We start from the raw sequence: 22,545 nt of genomic DNA, 5'->3' as shown, positions 1-22,545 counted from the left end.
GCACCTTACCTGGGCACACCCTCCCCAAGGGAACTTGCTAAATGAATGTCGGAGATCTCTTCTACTCTGGGACTCCCAGAATCTTCGGGATAAAGACCCAGTCAGGCAGGCTCAAATTCTGCCTGGCCTTTCCTGAGTCTTCTCTCTGCCCCCCCACACCCACCCCTCCTGGTTCTCCTGTGGAGCCTCTCCAGGTCATCCGGGACTTTCCATGCCTCTGAGCCTTTCTGGGATAAGCCTGCAGCCAGGGATAAACACACCCTTCCCTGCTGTCTTTGCCTGCTGCAAACCCAGCTCATGCCCGCCCCCTGCTGGACACTCTGAATAAAGGCCCTGTCTTTCCTGCCACTCACCTCAACTCACGTGGCCACTGCTGACAGCAGAAGAGCTGAGCCCAGCCTGACTCTCAGTTAACTCCCTCATGGCTACCATATCTTGAGACCTGGCTTCACAGGGCCACCCCCTCACTGCCCTGGGGGACTCACTGTTAACTTCTCCAAGGTCACCCAAATGAGATGACACCCCACCCCTCCCCACCCTGGGACTCACCTGCAGTACCACAGAGCTCCACAGTCAAAGTCTGCTCAAAGCTCTTCTTGCCAAACGAAGGCTCACTGGTGGGGGCGGGAGGACAGAAAGGGAAGAGGCCGGTCAGCAGTGGATTTGTCTCCCTGAGCACAGGAGAGTAGTGGGACATGGGGACAGACCCTGGTCCTGCTGCCCATGGAAATGGGGTCTGGGGAGAGTCTACAGGGACCCCCCCCCCCAACACACACACACACACACACACACACACACACATACATCCTGCCCATCCTGACTACTAGTGGGATTTCAAGCTGCTTTTAGGAGACAAGAAAGATTTGAGAATGGAAGAGGAGCATTGCCAGTCTCTTCATTTTACAGATGCAGCACCTTAGGGTTAGAGAGGGAAAGAGCACAAAAAGCTCAAAGCCACACAGCACCACTAGCTTTTCCCCACAGAGAAAAGGACTCTTTCCCAGGTCTTGGAGAGGAAGTACAGTTTGTGAAATGACCTGAGGCTTTGACTTTCCATTTTCCCCTGAGGCCTGCAGAGCTCAGTTTCAGAAACTAACTCTGTTCTCAGGGAACCCAACTCCTGAGGTTTCTGCCAGCAAGCAGGAGATAGGGGCAGGGCAGGGACTGATGAACCACCCCACCTCCCAACACCCACCCCCCATGACCCCATGAGACAAAATTTCATGAAATCACACGCCAGCAATTTCTAAAAATCTACCTTTGTGACAAGGCCAGCATGAGGCACCTGGGAGAGTCTGAAAAGAAGACAAAAAAGAAAAATAATAATAATGATTTTCCAACATGGCATCACAGATACTCCTCCCTCTGGAAGAGACCAGGAACCTGCATTGGCACCTAGCACAGCTTGTGACCCAAAGCAGCTGGCATTTTTAGAAAAGGGCAGGAGTGGGCTAAGAAGATAGCATAATGGTTATGCAAAAGACTTTCATATCTGAGGCTTTGCAGTCCCAGGTTCAATCTCTAGCAATGCTCTGGCTCTGGTCTCATTATTTTTCTCTTTGTGTCTCTCTCATTAAAATAAATAAGAATTTTAAGAAAAAAAAAGGGTAGTGACAAGTCAAAGTCTTCTTTGCTCCCCAGCTCAGAAACATTAAGGACTGTCAGATGACTGAATTGTAAAGGGCAAATAGGTGTGAGGGTGACCCCTGCTGGCCAAACAGTGTAGCACAGAGGGAAGGGCTGCAGTCAGGAGCTTCCGATGCCATCAGGGATGGAGGAAAAACTGGCCTCTAATATTCTTGTCTCCCCTTCTCTGTCTTAACATGGGGATCACAGTAGCTCCCACACAGGCTTCCTAGTTGCTGGGGATAGTCTATGGCAAGTCTCAATCTGACCCTTTCAGTGCACAGCAAAAACACCCACCCACTATCATCACCAGTCAATACTCAACCTCAGAGCCTGGGAAGTGGTACAGTTGACAAAGCATTAGGGTTTGCAAGCATGAGACCCTGAGTTTGATCCCAAGCATTGCATGTGCCAGTTTCCTCTCTTTTTCTCTATCACTAATAGATAGATCATTAAAAAATAAAAAAATTAAAGCCCAGCCTCATCATTGAACGTGTTGCCACAGCTCCTCCTCCTCATACAGGAAGTCCTTGCTATCAGAACTGGCAGATTACAGCTGACCTCTAACCACGGGCTTGAAGTCCACAGGTCCACTTACACACAGGCTTTCTTTTCTTTTAAATCAGAGCCTTGCTTAACAATCACTGTTGGTAGTGCCAGGAATTGAATCTGGGAACTTGGAATCTCAGACAGGAAAGTCTTTTCTTAACCACTGTGTTACCTCCCTAGCTCCAACACACAAACTTTCTTGACATAAATATAGTAAAGTACTGTAAGGGCATTTCCCTCCTCTTATTATTTTCTTCTCTCCATCTTACTAAACTATAGAAATCTACTGTCTAGTGGCCCAGGAGGTGGTACAGTGGATAAAACATTGGACACTCAAGCATGGGGTCCCAAGTTGGATCCCTGGCATAGCAATGTGCCGGAGTAATGCTCTGGTTCTCTCTCTTTCTCTCTCTCTCTCTCTTAAATGAATCTTTAAAAATCCATTGTTTTATATGTACAGCATAAAACATGTTAACTGATGATGTTATAGATACGGCTTTTGGGGGGGGAGGGTAGATAGCATAATGGTTATGCAGACTGACTCTCATGCCTGAGGCTCCAACATCCCAGGTTCAATCCCCCATACCACTATAAGCCAGAACTGAACAGTGTTCTGGTTAAACAAACAAACAAACAAACAAACAAAAAAAGACAAGGCTTTTTGCTCAAAGTATGGTACTAACAGTTATGTTTGGAGACCATCAAAGTTAAAGGGTGGGGTGGGCTATAGACAAGTGGAAGCTCACTGAGTAGAGGGCACACAGATGAGGTTCAAGTTTCTGGTCCCCATCTATAGAAAGAAAGCTTTACAAGTGATGGAACTGTGCTGCAGGTATTCCCCCTTCGTTTTTGTCTCTCCCTCCCTATCACTCTCAAGGGAAAAAAAGGTGATATGGGGATTTTGGGCAAAATAGGGGCTGGCACCCCTAACTCTCAGCCTGTTCAAGGGTTGAGTCTATCTTCCCTTTTGGTTGATTTCCTGGTTGCCCCGCTTTCTCACTAAAATGTACACTCCCTAAAGGCAGGCATCAGGCTCCTGGTTCACAGAGCGGAACCCAAGCCTTGCATGATGGACACTCTGAGCTGTGCAGTGTTCTGTGGGAGCCCCGCCCAGTGCACCCCCTCACAGAAAGAGGAGCTTGAGAATCAGGGAGATAGGGTGTCACCAAGCCCGCCCCTACCCTGAAGTGGACTACCTCTGGAAGGGAGCCTCAGGCAGCTGGGGTCGTCATCCGTGTCCCCACACCCGCTCTCGCAGGGGCTCTCCAGAGCCGGGATCTGAGGTCCCTGTAGAAGCTGCTGGTCTTGGGTGCCGTCCTCGTCTGTGGGGCTGCCTGGGGCCCCGTCGGGGGCATAGGCCTCTGGACCCAGGTGTCGTGGAGACACAGCCTCTTGGGGCTCCTCGGGGCCCAGAGACTCCTCGGTGAAGGTCAGCCAGGGGCCCAGCTCCGGGTTCAGCCTCCGGGAGCGGCGCACGGGACACACTGAGCTCTCCAACTTCCTCCCCAGCTTGGTCCATGGCAGGCCACGGCCTGGCCTTTTGCGCCCCCACTCCTCCTCCTCCTCGTCCTCCTCCCCTTCCTCGTCTCTGTCATCTTCCTCCTCTTCATCATCTTCCTCTGGAGGTAACCTGGCTGGCCTGCAGACCTGTCCCTTCACTTTTAGCCGCAGTGGGCGCAGGCTGGGCCTAGGCCCCACACCCTTGGGTGAGGCTGCTACCCGCACCTCCTCCACTTGGGCTGGGTGCCCGGAGGAGGCCTGACTGTCTTTGGGGGGCCGGGGCCGGGGCCTGGGTGTGAGGGAGGCATAGACAGGCGTGGCCAGGCGGTACGGCTTGCTGACATCGCACAGGACGTCCTGAGCCAGAAGTTCCCTCAGGATGGAGAACTCAGTCCAGGAGGCTTTAGAGGGGCGCCGGGGCCTGGCCTGTTTGGAGGGGCTGCTGTAGGGTTGGGGGGCTGATGGGGGTAGCTTCCTCGGGGGGAGGCAGTATGTGTGCATGTAGCGGATGAGTTGCACCATGGCCTGCATGTCCTCCTGGGGGGCCGGGGGGATGCTGGGACCCACCCTGCTTGGTGCTGGGGAGTCACAGGGAAAGGCCAGAGCCAGCCGGGGGCTTGTACAGTCCTCACTGGGCTCTTCCTCCTCTGTGGGAGAGAGCTGGGGACTCGGGGGTGGGAGCCGCAGGTCCCTCTGTGGGGACCGGGCATGAGCCCGGGGGCAGGCCACCTCAGAGGTGAGGTGCTTGTGCAGTTCTGTACAGCTGCGGCCATGGGACGTCATTGGAGGGGCCTTCTTGTCTTGGGTGGCGTCCGACTAAAGAGGGAGAGAAGCTCCAGTCACTGGTGGTTCCATCACTGGAACGGCCAGGGATCACCTGCCCTCCCTCAACTTCCAGCCTGACATCCGACAGTGCTAAGATGAAAGAAGGAAGGAAGCAAGAACCAGCCTGCTAACAGTCCTCCCTGACAGGGACACCCCCTGCCTGAGTCAATCCCAATCTCTGGAGGGGAGGGACAGCCATCACTAAGGCCTCAGGAGAAGCATTAGAGATTTCCCAGGGCTGGGCATGGGGACAGGGATTAACCATGAGTGGAGGGCCTGGGTGGTCTTTCTGGAACTAGGGAGAGGTTTTCAAGCTGGAGTATAGTCACTTACTAAAGATTCATGGCACATTAACTAGAGAAAAAAAATTTTTTTTTTTCTTTTTTCTGCCTCCAGGGTTATCTCTGGGGCTTGGTACTGGCAATATGAATCCACTGCTCCTGGAGGCTATTTTCTCCCCCCTTTTGTTGCCCCTGTTGTTTATCATTGTTGTTGTTATTATTGCTATTGTTACTGCTGTCATTGTTGTTAGATAGGACAGAGAGAAGTGGAGAGAGGAGGGGAAGACAGAGAGGAGGAGAGAAAGACAGACACCTGCAGACCTGCTTCACTGCCTGTGAAGCGACCCCTGGGGCTTGAACCAGGGTCCTTACTACGCTTCATTTCATGTACACTTAACCCGCTGCACTACCGCCTGGCCCTCCAAAATTGTATTTTTCAAACACATGGCTTTGGGGGAACCAAGTGGTAATACACTCAGTAGAGCATATGACCATATGCAAGGACCTGGGTTCGAATCCTTAGTCCCCACCTGCAAGGAGGAAAAGCTTCATGAACAGTGGAGTTGTGCTGTCAGTGTTTTCTCCTCTGCCTCTGTCTTCCCCCACCACCCTGTTTCTAACCCTCTCTCTAAGGAAATGACACCCAGGAACAGCGGAGTCATACAACCACTGAGACTCAATGATAATCTGTCTTTATGTGACATGTATCAAGCTTTTTTTTTTTTTTTTTCCAAAAAGGACAGATGGGACAGCTCAGCTGGATAGTATGCCGGCTTTGCCATGTGCAGGACCCAAATTTGAGACCAGCCCCACCACATGGGGAGAAAATTCAGTGTTGAGTGGGTGTCTCTTTCTCTCTCTCCCTCTCTGTCTCTGTTTCTATCTGAAAATATCAGCCTACTGTAAAACAATGTTAAATCACTCTCACACACTCTCTCTCTCTCTTTCTCTCTCACAAACACACACACACACACACACACACATTTTGGGGAGCTAATAAGATAACAAAATATTTATGGAAAAAGTCTCTCATTCCTGAGACATCAAAGATTCCAGGTTCAGTCGCCAATGCCACCAAAAGCCAGAGCTGATCTGTGCTCTGGTGATACAAAAAAGAAAGAAAGAAAGAAAGAAAGAAAGAAAGAAAGAAAGAAAGAAAGAAAAGAAAAAGTGAATTGTATGCATTTACTTTTTAAAAATAAATAAATGAAAAATAAAAATTCTGGGGTGGGAAGATAGCATAATGGTGATGCAAGAGACTTTTATGCCTGAGGTTCTGAGGTCCTAGGTTCAATCCCCAGGACTACCATAAGCTAGAGCTGATCGGTGCTCTGGTCTTTCTCTTTGCATCTCTCTTATTAACATAAATAAAATATTTTAAAAAGGAAAAAAAAACTTTACTATAAGAGAATGTCTTGTATATGAATACTAAAAAGAAAAGCCAGCCTGGGCAGTGAGCTTCAGTGATGACTAAACAAACAAATAAATAAAAATAAATAAATAAGGGGGGAGGGGCCCAGGAAGCTAGTATAATGAGTACACAAAAGGACTTTTCATGCCTTGAAGCAGCAAAGGTCCAAGGTTTGACCCCCCCCCCTCCCCTGCACCACCACAAACCAGAACTGAGCAAAACTCTGATAAGGAATAAAGAAAGAAAGAAAGAAAGAAAGAAAGAAAGAAAGAAAGAAAGAAAGAAAGAAAGAAAGACAGACAGAAAGGGAAAGGAAAGGAAAGGAAAGGAAAGGAAAGGAAAGGAAAGGAAAGGAAAGGAAAGGAAAGGAAAGGAAAGGAAAAGAAAAGAAAAGGAAAAAGTGGAAGAGCATCTCCTCGGCTTCCAATGCCCATAGGCTGAAGTTGAGGTTCCTGGGCCAAGCACTCAGGTACTGGAGTGAACAACAATCTGGTCCCCACCCACAGCTGCTCTCCAGCCTGGTCAGAGCCCACTGTCTAAGAGGGCTTTCTTTCTTGCACATCTTTTCTTTTTTTTTTTTAAAGTTATTTATTAAAGACCTTCTTTATTTATTTATTTATTCCCTTTTGTTGCCCTTGTTGTTTTATTGTTGTAGTTATTATTGTTGTTGTCGTTGTTGGATAGGACAGAGAGAAATGGAGAGAGGAGGGAAAGACAGAGAGGAGGAGAGAAAGATAGACACCTGCAGACCTGCTTCACCGCCTGTGAAGCGACTCCCCTGCAGGTGGGGAGCCGGGGTTTGAACCGGGATCCTTATGCCGGTCCTTGTGCTTTGCGCCACCTGCGCTTAGCCCGCTGCACTACAGCCCGACTCCCCTTGCACATCTTTTCTAAGCTTTCTTTGGGGTGAAGGGGCAGCCAGGACAAGGAGGGAGTGGGGTACAGGCAGAGAGCCCCCCCCCCCCCCCCGGCCTCCTGAGGGTGTGGCACTGCAGGTGGCAATCCCTGAAGTATCTGGGAAGAGCGAGGAAGTTGTAGGGGACAGAACAATAATGCCACCAGAAGCCTCTCCTGAGAGACTAAGGAGGCTCACGTCCACTTGGTATTTCACACAGTCTAACTCCCCTGTGGCTCCTCAGGAAAGAAACTCAGGCTGTCCCTTCTGGTGGCCTCCATAACCAGGAATGTCTTATGTCCCGAGGTCATGCCTTTAGAATGTGAAAGCCTCAGGGCTGTGGTGAGAGTACAGGGCTTGCAAGCATGAGGCCCCAGGTTGGATTCTCAGCACTGTGTGTGCTTGTTTTTAAATAAGTAAGAATGTAAGCACCTGAGTGAGGGTCAAAGAGATGTAGCTCACTGGATAGGGCATATGCTTACTATGCACATGACACAAGTTCAGACCTGGTACCACATAGCAGGTGCCATGGCACTAGAGGGAGCTCCAGTGTTGTCTTCTCTCTCGCTCTCTATCTGCAAAAAGGAAAACAGCCTGGGATTCATGAACTTGTACACATGCCAAGCTCCAGTTTAAAATAACAAACAAACAGGTTAAGCGCACAGGGCGTGAAGTGCTAGGACCAGTGCAAGGATCCCACTTCCAGACCCCGGCCCCCCACCTGAAAGGGGGTGGCTTCACAAGCGGTGAAGCAGGTCTGCAGGTGTCTTATCTTTCTCTCCCCCTCTGTCTTCCCCTCTTCTCTCAAGTTGTCTGTTCTATCCAACAACAAAAACACCAACAACAACAACAATAATAATAACAACAATGATAAACCATAAGGGCAACAAAAGGGAAAAAAAAATGGCCTCCAGGGGCAGTGGATTTGTAGTGCAGGCTTACCAAGCCCTAGCAATAACCTTGGAGGAAACAACAAAAACCATGATCAGTCAATTATTAATAAAATAAAATTAATTAATGAAGGCTCCTTAGGGGTAGGCTGCACCCCCCTTTCACCTACTCTAACCCAGCATCTAATATAGTCCCAGGAACACAGAAATGTGTGGGAGAGCTCAGGGCCTGTCTGAGAACCTCAAATGGGTCTGGGTCTGCAACACACGCCCAGTTCACCTGCCATGAGGCTGTCAGGCGCAAGAATGGAAGGTGATTAAGCCTGGTAGCCTTTACTGAGCACAGAAGGCTGCATGTCCGAGGCCGGTGTATGGGGAAAAGGGCTTGGGGACATGTGCAGAAATACCTTGACACAAGGGTTCTGACTTTTGGACCGTGAACCTGCCTGGTGGCAGGGGGTGCCCCCTTCTTTCTGGGTGTCAGCGCTTGAGCTGGGGCAGGACGTAGCGAGGAGGAGCTTCTGTAGCTGTGGGAGAGGAGAGAGGGAGGAATAGGGATGAGTCTGGGTCAGAGAGGCAGAAGGGAGCACATACTTGCCTCTGTTGGCCCTACTTCACATCCCCCCCGCCCCCACCACCACCAAGGGCCATAGGAAGAACACCAAGGGCATGGAATAATTCAGAACATGTTCCCAATCCACAAAGACAGAAGAGAACAGATTGCCCAGCAACCACCAATACACACAAGGCTCCCGGTAAAACAGAACTCTTTCACAGAGTTAAAATAGCCCAAGAGAAATACTGTTGATTGCTGAGGCGTCTAAACAGATCTCGGTGATGCCTGTCCATTCTACTGTGAAAATAGGAAGTATGTGACCCAGGAGATAAAGTGTTGGGCTCTCAAGCATGAGGTCCTGAGTTCAATCTCTCTGGCACTACATGTGCCAGGGTAATGCTCTGGTGTTCTTTCTTTCTAATGATAAAAAAAAAATGTTAAAATATACATAAAGTAGAAAGTACACACTTTACTAGACTATATACGCATTAGACATGTATACTTAAATGCGTATAAGTGTACACACACTCCGGAAGGTTAGGTACAACCATTATTCTTTTATATGGGATTCTAGAAGATTTCCCTTTTGTACTTCTGCTCATTACCATGACTAAAACATTGCTTTCTTGCCAGGGAGATAGCATAGTGGTTATATAAAGTGACTTTCATGCCTGAGGCTCTGGGAAACCAGGTTCAATGTCTAGCGTTACCACAAGCTAGAGTTGAGCAAAGCTTTGGTTCAATATATATTCAATATATATATTTCAGTATATATTTATATCTGAAACTGGGGGCTGGGAGGTGGCACACCCAGTTAAGTGCACATGGTACTATGCACAAGGACCCAGGATTGAGTCCCTGCTCCCCACCTGCAATGGGGATGCTTCAAAAGTGGTGAAGCAGGTCTGCAAGTGTCTTTCTCTCTCCCTTTCTATCTCTTCCTCTCCTCTCAATTTTATTTGTCTAGTTGAATAAAATAGAAAAATAAAAGGGAAAAACGACCACCAGAAGCAGTAGATTCAGAGTGCAGGCACTGGGCCCAGGAGACCAAAAACAAAAAACAAACAAACAAACAAAAAAAAGATCTGAAATTAAAAGGGAAAAATCCACAGGAAGTTGTTGAATTATGCATGCATGAGGCTCCTGCACAAAAAGTACAATGTATAATAAATAGAGACACACAGAGACCCATGGGTCCCTGTAAGTTCGTGGTGGACTTTCTGAGTTATTAACCAAGCAAGGAAAACTGCTCAGGGCGTCGCTGGGACTCGAGCCAGCATCTGTCTCCCATGTGCTGAGCATGAGGCCTGGAACAGGTGCTCAAGCACATGTATAGCCTGGAAGCCTCTCCAGTGTAGGAGTCAGTCAGTGGCCAGCAGGGGTAGCTCTCTGCTCCTGTGAGGTCTGGCCCCAACCAAAGACCCCAGGCAGAAACAGTGCTGAGAGTATCTTAGCACTAGTGGTTGTGTCAGACATGTCCCTCAGTACTGAGCAGCTTCTTTGTGCCAGGTACTGTTATAAGTGCTTTATATGCATGGCCTTATGTACTCCTGGCAACTTTTAAGGCATTATTATTATTATTATTATTTGCTTTTTATTTAGGGAGTTACCAAGGTTCTTGCTGGGGTTCAGTGCTTTTAGGACTCCACTGCTCCTGGTGACCTTTTTTTTTTTTTTCCTTCCCTTCATATCAAGGGAGAGAGATAGAAAAAGAGAGAGAAGGAGAGACACTGCAGTGCTGCTCCAACACTTGTGAAGCTTTCTCCTGCAGGTGCTTCCATATGTTGACAGGGGGTGGAATATGGGTTCATATGTGCTCATAATTGCTATTATGATTACTATTATGATTATTATTATTATTAGTAGTAGTATACCCTCTCTTTTTCCAGAGCACTGCTCAGCTCTGGCTTATGGTGCTGTGGGTGATTGAACCAAAAACACTGGAACCTCAGACATGATAGTCTCTTTCCATAACCATTATGGTAACTGCCCCCACCCATTCTACCCGTTATTATTATTTTTAAAGGTAAATTTTAATTTTTATATGTGTGTGAGAGAGGGCAGACACTGTTTCATCTTAGCATACGACATTACTGGGAATTGAACTTGGGGCTTTACAATACCTGTCCCTGCACAGGCAACAAGAAGGTAGGCATTATGATTAGCTCTGCTCACAGAGGTTTGGGCCCAGGGACTCAGAAACATGATGGGACTGTAACCAAAAGGAAGCAGAACTCTTGGCACTGAGATCCACAGTGTGGGCACAGAGCAGGTGCTCACTAAAAGCTTCCCACTACCCTGGGAAGCTTAAAGGCAATGGACAAGAAAGAAAAAGGAAAAAAACAGAACCTGTTGGATCTAGAGTGGGGTGGGGGATAGGAGAGGAAGATGGTGACTTAGGTCATGGAGACAGTGAACTAGTGACAGCTTTTCTCTCCTAACAGTCACACCACAGAGGGGAGTGCCAGTAAAGGCTAAAATGCCAGGACAGAAACTAGACTGTGACTAAAATAACTCTCCATTAACCAGGAAGACTAGTACAGAAATATATCCTGGCAAAGGAATATTATACAGTCGACAAAAAGGATGAAAATCAGTTGCCTGTACTCACCTGGGAAAGTTTCCAAAACACAGTTCATCAAGAAAAGTGAGGGGCAGAGCAGTATATAATAGAGGTGCCCCTTTGCAGTAAAAAAAAATGAAAGAAAGAAAGGAGGAGTGTGTGTGTGTGTGTGTGTGTGTGTCTGTCTGTCTGTCTGTCTGTGTGTGATGGGGGGGTTGCTGGCAGTGGCACATCAAGTAGAACACATATACTACCATGCATAAGGATCTGGGTTCAAGCCTCCAGCCCCCACCTGTGTATGTGTCAGGGTTAGTTTCATAAGAGGTAAAGCAGGGCTTCAGGTGTCTTTCTCTCTCTCCCTCTCCCCTCTCAAAATTCAAAAACGGCCACCAGAGCAAGTGGATTCATTGAGCAGACATTGAGCTCCAGCAATAACCCTGGTGGGGGGGGGGAAGGGGGGAAGAAAAAGAAAAAAAGGTAACAAATGAATGTCACATAACAGACTAGTAACCATGGTTACCTCAAGGGAAGGAGAAAAAGATTATGAGATGGGTATGGTGGTTTTGCTTTTAACTGGCCTCGTTTCCTGCTTGGATTTCTACTGCTACGCTCTGTATCATCTTTAGGAAAAAGTCTGTGGGTGATTTCAAGGGTTTAACACCTGATCAAAGGCCACCCAGGGAATCCCAGTGTTCACAGCTGCTGGTGATGCCTCTAACCAAAGCCACCGTGGACAAGGCAGAGGTCCTGCAGAAGTTGAGGCTGGCTTCTGTGCACCCACCTCCCCAGCAACCAACCCCAACCCCCGGTCAGCACAGTCACACCAGCAGTGGCAGCTGGGTCCTCACCAGTGAGAGCTCATCCACTTCAGGCGCCGATACCAGAGTCCTCCCCAGGGAGGGGCTGGGGGGTGCGGAGGAGTGGGCAGGCGAAGTGGACACACAGGACATGGCATCTCCGCCATCCAGGCCTGGGAAGGCATCCAGACCCGCATCCACATCGTCCTCGGGGATGTCGTCCAGAGTCTTGGTGAGTGCGGCCAGCAGTGCCTCATTCTCACTGTCAATGATCTGGAGGGGAAAGCCCAGGAAAGAAGGAGCAGGAGACAGAGAGGGGACACAGTAAGTGGACACCCTGGACTTGTCACCTGCATGGGAGAAGCTTGTTTTGCATTTGTAGCCTCAATGTCTCCCCCTCCCCTGCAACCCACTTGGATCCTGATCTCCATCAGATTATCTCAGCTTCACTGGTATAGTAGATGCCTGAGAACAGAGCTATAGACGACAAGCACCACAGAGCCTACAAGGAGGCAGCAGGTAATGGTGGGAAGGATTTTGCCATAGGAGTCCCAGGTTTGGCTCTGCTGCTTCTCTGCAGGTCACCATGGATACAGGATGGTTCCAAAAGACGCCTATACCCTTCATTAAGGACAGCAACTTGGGGCCAGGTGGTGTCTTACCTGGTTAAGCACTTACATTACAGTGCACAAGGACCCAGGTTCAAGTCCCTGGTCCCCACCTGCAGGGGAAAGTTTCGAGAGTGGTGAAGCAGGGCTGCAGGTATCTCTCTGTCTCTCTCCCTATCTATCTCCCCCTACTCTCCCAATGTCTCTCTGTCTCTATCCAATAATAAATAAAAAGGACAGCAACTCCACTCCCTGGGACACAGGCCCTGAGTGTCTGAGGCTGGTCTATCTATGCTCTGGGAGTAACACATTATAGGTATCAGTCCTTCTGACCTTGGGGCAGATTTACTGCAGTTTTAGTTTATTTGTTCTGTTTTAGAAGGACTGGGGCCTTTGTATTTACAGTAATTTCACCACTCCCAAACCACTTTTTCATTCAAGTAGAAAGAGAGATTGAGAGAAGCACCACAGCACTCTCCTCGCTCCCCCACCCCACCCTCACGTGCCAGGGCACCTTCCCAGTGCAACATAGTATGTTTGCTCAACTGGCTGTACCACCACCTGGGCCCTAACTTAAGACTTAAATCTAAAAAAGAAAGGTGGGGTAGGGTACACATGTTTTCTGCTGGCATCCTCCCCAGGCTAGTTAAGGAGGTTACACCTGGAAGCAGAGATGGGAGTGCTCTGCCCAGCACTCCCATGCCCAGCTGCGTGCCCAGGGCCCCCAGAGGGCCGTCTGCTGAGAGGGAGGATGCATGCTCTACACAGTGGACTCTGGCGGTGGTGGGGTGCTGCTGACTCAAGGCAGCTTCCAAAAGGAAGCTGTGTGGAAACGAGGTCACCAGCACCAACTGCAGTGAGAGCTCCCCCTTTTGCCAGGAGCACCGTGAACACCCGGAAACAGGATGAGCTTCCGACAGGTTCCTAGGATCCCTAATGGGGGGATGTCAGGCATGAATCTTTGCTCTTGTTCCCAATCATGGCCACCACACCTTGCCCACCGTCATGCCCTGCGGACACCAGCTGCCCAGCCACCACAGAAAAGCATGCTTTTCTGGAATCGGGGTGAGGGGGATAAAGGGCAGGTACAATAAAGCACAGGGGTGTGGGGGTGCTTACTGTGCCCCAGCAGGGTGCTACCATGAATACACATCGGCAGAGACCTCACCAAGCTCCCAACTGGTCAAAAAAAACCAAACAACTTGGTGTATGTGTGTGAGGAGGGAGCGTGGTGCACTTGGTTGAGTGCATGTTACTATGCACAAAGTCCCAGCTTTGAGCCCCAGCTCCCCACTTGCAGGGGAGAAGCCTCATGAGCAGTGAAGCAGTGCTGCAGGTGTCTCTCTGTCTCTCTCTTGATTTCTTTGTTTCTATCCAGTAAAGTAAGAATAAAAACTCTCTCGAATTGCATGCCTGAGGGTCCCGGTGCAATCCCCAGCACCTCATGCATTAGAGCGACGCTCGGGCTTCTCTCTGTGTGTGTCATGTGAAACTTCTGTGTAATACACAGAATAAATCTTCAAAGGAAACGACAAAAGGCCTGCCCCTTCTCCTCAGCCCTCTCAGGCTTCTTCCAGCTCAAGGGCAGTCAGTTAGGGCTGGACAGGACACCTAGCCCAGACTGGAAAGAGAGGCAGCTCTTGCCCATGTGCACACCCTAAGGTAATACATCATCCCTCTCCTCTTTCTGAGCCTATTAGCTCAGTTCTCCCAGCTCAGCTTGGAAATGGAGTGCAAATTAATGGAGAGTTAATCAGCTGCAGGAGGGCTATTAATAGATGCGGTGCACCCCCCCCCCCCTTCCTGAGCTGAGCTACAGCCCAGGAGAAGGAGTCTGTAAGAAATCTGAAGGGACAGGCTTCCTTCTGGGGGCCTTGTGTGGCTGAGAGAGACAACACAGGGCAAAGGGCAGAATCCAGGCTCTCCCGGCTAGAGAAACACTCAGAAATCCTCCGCTGTCCCAGAGATTAACTGGAGGATTAACCCAGGGAATCCATCTGTTCCCCACCTTATTTATTTATTTATTTATTTATTTATTTATTTATTTATTTATTTATTTGCCTTAGGAGTCAGTCCACAGATTTCATTAGAGTTTCAAAAGATCAGTGAGTCTCCCACGAATAGATTATGAGCTGCTGATCTACTTCATGTTCCTTCCTCTTCTCTCACATGGAGCCAAAGTGAGGCCAGGCTTCTTGGCCAAGGCCACAGAGCACACTGGAACTGAGCTTCCACTGATGCACAGAGCCTGGGGTGGCCTGGGGCCTAAGACTGGGTTCACAGTGGGTGGAAGGTGCTGTCACTGCACACACACCCCCACCCCATCCCTGTAATGATAGCTTGTTCCCCATGCTCCCAGTCTGTTTCCATAGCAACAATGCCATTTGACTATAACATGGCTGGGACACAAGGCAATATGCCTCAGATCCCCACAAGTCCACCCCGACCAGGCTTGTGATAGGGCTGGGGGGGGGGGAACGGGGACACCTGATAGAGGTGTGTGGAGGGGAACAGGCCACACACACAGGGGAGAGGGACCAGGGGCCAGAGTCCTAGTCACTTGAAAGGATTATGCCTTCTGGTCTGAGGCTTGATAGTGGTTTAGTAAGTGTTTGAAGGGTAGGGACTGGACTATCTATGTGGAAGAGGTGTGCCTCCCATCCTCCCCCCTTCCTACACACACACACACACACACACACACACACACACACACACACACCCCAATTCTCTGCTAGGGAGGTGGTTTGTGGCAGAATGCAGGACTTGAATGTTTAAGGTCCCAGGTTGAATCCCAGGCACCATCTAAGCCAAAACGTTGCGATGCTCTGGCCTTGCATATTCTCTACCCACACTCTCCCTCTCATTCAACATCTAAGTGCTTTTTGTTGTTGTTTGGCCTCCAGAGTTATCACTGGTGCTCAGTGCTGGCACTATGAATCCACTGATCCTGGAAGCCATTTTTTTCTTTTTTTCTCTCTTTCTTTCTTTCTTTCTTTTTTTTTTTTTTTTCTATTTATGGTGCACTTTATTTTTCACTTATCTTCTTTTTTAAAAATTTTATTTGTTATTAATAGTTTGTTACAAGATTATAAGCTTATAATGTGTAGTTCCATACTACATGCCGCTACCAAAGTTCTGTATCCCCACACTCCCACCTCCCAAAAATAACCACCATAGTTCTTATAAGTCTTACAAACAATTTGCTTATTTTTAATTTCTATTTTATTTGATAAAACAGAAAGAAATTGGAAAGGGAGGCAGGGAAGATAAAAAGATAGACACCTGGGGAGTCGGGCGGTAACGCAGCAGGTTAAGCACATGTGACACAAAGCACAAGGACCGGCATAAGGATCCCAGTTCGAGCCCCCAGCTCCCCACCTGCAGGGGAGTCGCTTCACAGGCGGTGAAGCAGGTCTGCAGGTGTCTATCTTTCTCTCCCCCTCTGTCTTCCCCTCCTCTCTCTATTTCTCTCTGCCCTATCCAACAACAACATCAATATCAACAATAATAAATACAACAATAAAACAACAAGGGCAACAAAAGGGAATAAATAAATATTAGAAAAAAAAAAGATTGATACCTGCAGACCTGCTTCACCGCTTGTGAAGCATCATCTCCCCTACAGGCGGTGGCAAGCAGGGGCTTGAGTCCAAGTCCTTGAGCATAGTGATAGGTATGCACCACTCCCAGACCAATAACTAAGTCTTTAATAATAAATGTAGACCAGCAACATATTTCTGTTGGATAGTGAGATGCTCTTTACCATGTGTGCAACCCAGGTTTAAGCCTGCCTCTCACTGCACTGAAGGAAGCTTCAGTGCTGTGTGTTCTTTCCCTCCAGATATCTGAAAGTAAGCCCTAAGTAGTGACACCTTAGAGATGACCAAGAGATGACCAAAAAATGAAAGAATAAAAAATAAACAAATCAACAACCACTACACTCAGCAGCTCTCTATAGCCTGAGAGCATTTTCTGGAAGCTGGGCCCCTCTGACATCACCCCACTCCACAGCAGAGCACAGGACTCATTTCAGTTGTTTAAATAAACTAGGAAGGTCCTGAAATGGAACCAGAACAAAAGCCCAGGACTGACAGTCTTCAGGGCAAAGGTTGTATAAGGGCTAATTAGGGACTCTTCAGATAGTCTTCACCCTGATCCTTCTTGGCTGTATGACTACAAGCAAGTTACTTAACTTCTCTAAGCTTCCTTTTCCTCACCTATGAAATGGGCAATTGCTCATATGTTAGAATAGTCTTAGGATACATTCATTCTTCAATATGGTAGGATCTGGGCCAACTGACCTCTTAACTTTTGATATATATATATATATATATATATATATATATATATATATTTTTTTTTTTCCCTCCCTCCAGGGTTATTGCTGGGGCCTGCACCACAAATCCACTGCTCCTGGAGGCTATTTTTTCCCTTTTGTTGCCTTTTTTGTTTTATTATTGTTGTGGTTATTATTATTATTGTTTTTATTGATGTATTTAGGACAGAGAGAAGTCGAGAGAGATGGGTAAGACAGGAGGGGGGAGAAAGATACACCTGCAGACAGACCTGCTTCACCACTTGTGAAGTGACTCCCCTGCAGGTGGGGGACCGGGGGGGCTTGAACTGGGATCCTTACACTGGCTTTGCGCCATGTGTGCTTAACCCACTGTGCTACTGCCCAACCTCTTTTTTTTTTTAATTTTTTATTTATAAAAAAGAAACATTGACAAAACCATAGGATAAGAGAGGTACAACTCCGCACAATTGCCACCACCAGAACTCCCTATCCCATCCCCTCCCCTGATAGCTTTCCCATTCTTTACCCCTTGTTTTATACTTTATTTATTTATTAGTGGACAGAGAAGAGAGAAATTGAGAGAAGAGGGGGAGACAGAGAAGGAACCACTTGTGAAGCTTCCTCCTGCAGGTAGGGACCAGGGGCTTGAACCTTTGTCCTTGTTCACTTAACCAGGTGACCACCACCTGGCCCCTTAAATATGTATTTATTAATAAGAGAGAACCAGGGTATCTTTTTAAGAAACAAATAAACATGTATTTATTAACAAGAGAAAGAAGTACGGAGAAATCAGAGCATCACACTGTATATGTGATGCAGAACTCAGAACCTCATGCTTGAGTTCAGTACGATAGCCACTGTACCACCTCCCTACTTTTCATTTTATCTCCTATCATTCCCCCTGAGCTCTTTGTAATGTCATCCTCTAGCCCTGCCAGAAGGCTCTGTCCAGGTTTTTCGATCTGCTTGTGGCCAGCCTCTCCCTTTTTGTCCCTTGGCTGCTGTGTTTACGGATCCAGGCTAAGGCTCCTCTCTGGACTGAACACCAGGCTTCACTCACAGAGGTAGCACCACAAACATTCTAGAAGGATGAAATCTGCCAGGACTGTCTGGGACGGTGTTTCTGACATGCCAGCACAACATTTGGCACCCAGTCTGCTGTTGTTTTATTATTATGATCTCGCCAGACGGGCAAAACCATCTTGGTGGGGGAGTACAGCTTGAGGCAGGAAGAGTGAGCACAAAAGCACCCCCCAACTCGTTTCAACTACCTTCCACCATTTCATCCCTGACCCTCCATGCTACATGCCCCCAGCCACACTAACATGTACAAAGAGCTTGCTATACTCTGGTACCAATCCCAGATGCCACATTAGCCCATATAGGGGTACTTCTCAAAGGAAACGCCAAGCTTCACATGCCCCTGAGGCTGGCCAAGGGCTCACTGAGGGTGAGACTGCAGCATCTATAGCCATAGCAAAGTGGTATCATTTCTTCTCAAGAACCTCTAGATTCCACATTTAAAAAGTCAGATGGCAGTCCGGGAGGTGGTGCTGTGGATAAAGTGCTGGACTCTTGGGAGCTGGGAGGTAGCGCAGCAGGTTAAGCGCACATGGCGCCCAGCATAAGGACCGGCATAAGGATCCCAGTTCAAGCCCCCAGCTCCCCACCTGCAGGAGGGTCACTTCACAAGTGGTGAAGCAGGTCTGCAGGTGTCTTTCTCTCCCCCTCTCTGTTCTCCCCTCCTCTTTCCATTTCTCTCTGTCCTATGCAACAACAGTGACAGCTATAACAACCATAACAACTACAACAAGGGCAACAACAAGGGCAACAAAATGGGGAAAATAGCCTCCAGGAGCAGTGGATTTGTGGTGCAGGCACCGAGCCCCAGTGATAACCCTGAAAAAAAAAAAGTGTTGAACTCTCAAGCATTAGGTCCCCAAGTCTGACCTCAAGCAGTGCACATGCCAGAGTGATACCCTGGGGGTCTCTCTCTCATATTGATCAAAATATCTTAAAAGCAAAAGAGAGATGACTAGATTCTTGTCTGAGAGTAGCTAAGAGACCAGCATGGAGTCGCTGTGGCAAAAAAGCCATGAGCAGACATGGCTGGGTTTCTATCTATTCAGTTACCCACTAGGCAGACCACCCCAGGCACACGACTTGGTCTCTCCAAGCCTCGGAGCGCACACTTTACCATACTCGGGAATCTGCATTTGAGTCCCCGGTCAACATGTAGGAGCACCATGCAGGGGAAGCTTCATGAGTAGCAGAACAACACATGCTCTCTCTCCCTCTCTGTTTCTATTAGCAATTGGAAGGGGGGGGGGGACGGGAAGTCCACTGGGTGGGCCAGCAAAGTATCTCACTTGGAATAGTGCACTTGCTTTGCCATATGCACAACTCAGCTTCAACACCGGCCCCTCGGCAGTGAAGGAAGCTTTGGTGCTGTGGTCTCTTTCACTCTTCCACTATTTAAAAGGGGGGGCAGGCAGTGGCACACCCAGTTAAACACACATAGTACTGAGCACAGGACCTGCACAAGGATCCAAGTTCAGTGCCCCACCCCCCACCTGCAAGGGGGAGGGGGTCGTTTCACAAGGGGTGAAGCAGGTCTGTGGGTGTCTATCTTTCTCTCCCCCTCTCTATCTTCCCTTCCCTTCCTATTTCAATTTCTCTCTGTCCTATTCACTAAAAAAAAAAAAAAAAAAAAAAAGCCCAGGGATCAGGTGGTGGCGCACCTGGTTAAGTGCATGTTACTATGCTCAAGGACCCAGGTTTGAGCCCCTGGTCCCTACCTGCAAAGGGAAAGCTTTGCGAGTGGTGAAGCAGGATTGCAGGTGTCTTTCTGTCTCTTTCCCTCTCTGTCTCCCCCTTCCTCTTGATTTCTGACGGTTTATATCCAATAAATAAATAAAAATAATAATGTAAAAAAAAAAAAAAAAGCCCATGGGGAATGCTGAAGTCCCACAGGTATGGAGTCCTAATCGAACCCTGACCAGAAAATAAAGAATGTAGATTCAGCAAGATGATATACCTCGAAGAGCTCCAAGTCATCAGGGCTGTACTGGCTGGGTTCTGTCTCAGAGTTCTCGGGGCACCACTGCAGCTCCCCAAAGCAGGCAGCCGAGTCGAAGTCACTGGTGTCCAGCTGGGAGAGGTCCAGCTCTGGAAAGTCAGCATAGAGTTGCTCCTCCCCCGATGCCCCACTCTGAGGAGACAGAAAAGAAGAAGGTCATCAGAACTGAGCTGGGCGGGACCATGTAACCCTAGGCTGCCCTGCATCCAGGCCAGATTCTGCCAAGTGATCGAGACCTGTGACTGGTGGATCTACCAGGAGTCAAGTCAAGTCCTGGTGGTACAAATTCCCATAAACACTGCACTCTCTGCTCTCCTACTCCTTCTCCACACTCTTACACATCCCTCAAAGCCCTGCCAACATAACGCTTCATTTTGTTGTTGTTTTGTTTTTTTCTTATTGCCAGCTGGATTATCACTGTGGTTTGGGTGCCTGCACTGTGAATCCACTGCTCCTAGTGACCATTCCCCACCCTCTCCTTCTTTTTACATGATAGGATAGACAGAAATTGAGAGAGGAGGTGGAAACAGAGAGGGAGAGAGAAAGAGAGATACCTGCAGACCTGCTTCAAAACTCACGAAGCTTCCGCTGCAAGTGGAGACCACGGGTTAGAACCCAGGTCCTCTAACATAGTAACGTGTGAGCCACCATCTGGCCCCATAGCATCTCTTCTCTCCAGAACTGTTTTGGTGATAACTTTACCTACAAACAGACAACTATTCAATTTAAATAAGTACCCTCACTTCAAGAGGCAATGGGAAACCACAATCCTTTGATTTTAATAATGAAACAACAACAAAACCCAGCTGCCATCATTGATTACTATGTTCTGGGCATACACTCACCCACGCCCCCCCATGTATTTTATAGATGTAATATCTAAAGTCAACAGAACCACCCATGAACACAGAGAAGACAAATAAAACTATCCCCACTTCTATCGAGGAATACTATGGTACTGATAAAAAGAAAAGGAGCAAGTGCCCAGGTTACCCAAGCGCGTTAAATAAAACACAAAGCTGCAGATAAAAGGTCCCCCCCCCCACACACACAAGTGTGAAAAGAGAATGAAACAAAACCAAGCAATGCATTTCTCTTGACATGATACTATATATGCAGATGCACTAGGGAAGTCCTAGAAGGCTTCCAACCACCAGACAGTGAGTGGTGGGTGGGGTGGAAGGGAAACTTGGGGGACTCTGGCAGCAGCACTGACAGAGGCTGTGCTTCTCAAAGTGCATTTCAAAGGCCAACAGCGTTGGTACTCTCTTGGGAAGGTGTTAGAATAATGTAGTGTGTCAGTTACCCACACACACCAATTCAGAAGGCGACCACTTCCTACCATGATCTTGCAACAAGTCTTGAACAATGACTTATTAACTCTGACTTAGCAACGAGGGTACAAGCTGGCACACAGGTTCAGAAATAAGCCAGATGGGAGTATGGATTGACCTGCCAGCACCCATGCTCATCGGAGAAGCAATTACAGAAGCCAGACCTTTCACCTTCTGCACCCCACAATGACCCTGGGTCCATACTCTCAGAGGGATAGAGAATGGGAAAGCTATCAGGGGAGGGGATGGGATATGGATAGGATACGGAGTTCTGGTAGTGGGAATTGTGTAGAATTGTACCCCTCTTTTCCTATAGTTTTTGTCAGTGTTTCCTTTTTATAAACAAAATTTTAAAAAAATTAGCCAGAACAGGGAGAGAGATTAAGATACAGAATAACAGTATAATAGAGACAGCAGCCTTGATTCCTCTGCGAGTTCTCACCCACCATCTAGGGAACATTCCTTCCGTTCTCTGAACCTTATCTGCAAAGCACCTGCCTAATCTAGTTAAGCTCAGATGCAGCAAGTGACCTTGCAGCCTGGTCTGGGAAGTGCTTAACCAATGGCAGTTAGTGGTTGAGACAGGGAGCTCAACTGGTAGATTCCACATGCTTGAGGCTCCTGGTTTGAGTCCTGGCATCATATGTGTCAGAGTGGTACTCTAGCATGCATGCTCTCTCCGTGCCCCTCTCCCAATGCTTATCTAATATGAAATAAATATAAATAAATAAATGGCAAATAACAGTAGCAGCAAGAAATAAATAAATAATAAACCACCATTATCAAACCGAGACCATTTCATGGCAGGCGGAGGTTGAGGGGTAGGGTCATTGGAGCCCAAGGGCCTTAAAAAGACCTAAGTGACACAAGAGAAATCTATTTTTTCCCTTTCCCAGGCCTTTTCCTTAATTGTTCCCACTTACTAGGCCTCATAAATTATGAATAAATGTATATTATTAGCTCAAGTTGACACAGGAAAAAGGCTTTTATCTGAATTTGGGTCAAATGTCTTAATTGGTGCTTTGCTAGTATCCCGCCTGCACGAGCAGCACTGGACCAGGTGCTCTCCAGTGGCTGGTCCCCTGGTGCTCAGGCCTGGCGGCTGGGTTCCTGGCAGGGTTGTCTGCAGGGCCACTGCCTAGCCCTCTCTCCTCCAAATCTGTGTGGGTTTCTCCAACACACAAGGATTCCACCGTCACCACTGGTGCAGCATCATTCCCAGGCAGGCAGCTAAGCCACGGGTGAGACAGGCAAAGCCCCAGCAGCCTAGTGGTGCCTGCAGGCTGGGCCGTGGGGAGGGCGACTGACACAGCCACCACGAGGGGGAGGTCCAC

General features: G+C 48.2%; 1 protein-coding gene across 4 annotated transcripts in view; it reads right to left on the bottom strand.

Moving 5' to 3' along the window:
* Nucleotides 1-22,545, bottom strand: part of PPARGC1B (PPARG coactivator 1 beta) — a 132,698-nt gene that overhangs the window by 12,338 nt on the left and 97,815 nt on the right. For all 4 annotated transcript variants that reach the window (XR_009547178.1, XM_060180912.1, XM_060180910.1 and 1 more), the window contains exons 2-7: nt 19,836-20,009; nt 11,945-12,166; nt 8,385-8,504; nt 3,372-4,491; nt 1,259-1,295; nt 550-614 (exon numbers count right to left, since the gene is read on the bottom strand). Coding sequence is in view for 3 of the 4 variants with exons in the window: in XM_060180912.1 (XP_060036895.1) it covers nt 550-614; nt 1,259-1,295; nt 3,372-4,491; nt 8,385-8,504; nt 11,945-12,166; nt 19,836-20,009 (1,738 nt within the window). In the remaining variant the exon portion in view is untranslated. The remainder of the gene's footprint in view (nt 1-549; nt 615-1,258; nt 1,296-3,371; nt 4,492-8,384; nt 8,505-11,944; nt 12,167-19,835; nt 20,010-22,545) is intronic.

The sequence above is a fragment of the Erinaceus europaeus genome, chromosome 2, assembly GCF_950295315.1.
Source record: "Erinaceus europaeus chromosome 2, mEriEur2.1, whole genome shotgun sequence".
NCBI classification, from domain to species: Eukaryota; Metazoa; Chordata; class Mammalia; order Eulipotyphla; family Erinaceidae; genus Erinaceus; species Erinaceus europaeus.
This window is presented reverse-complemented; position numbering and strand designations above follow the sequence as displayed.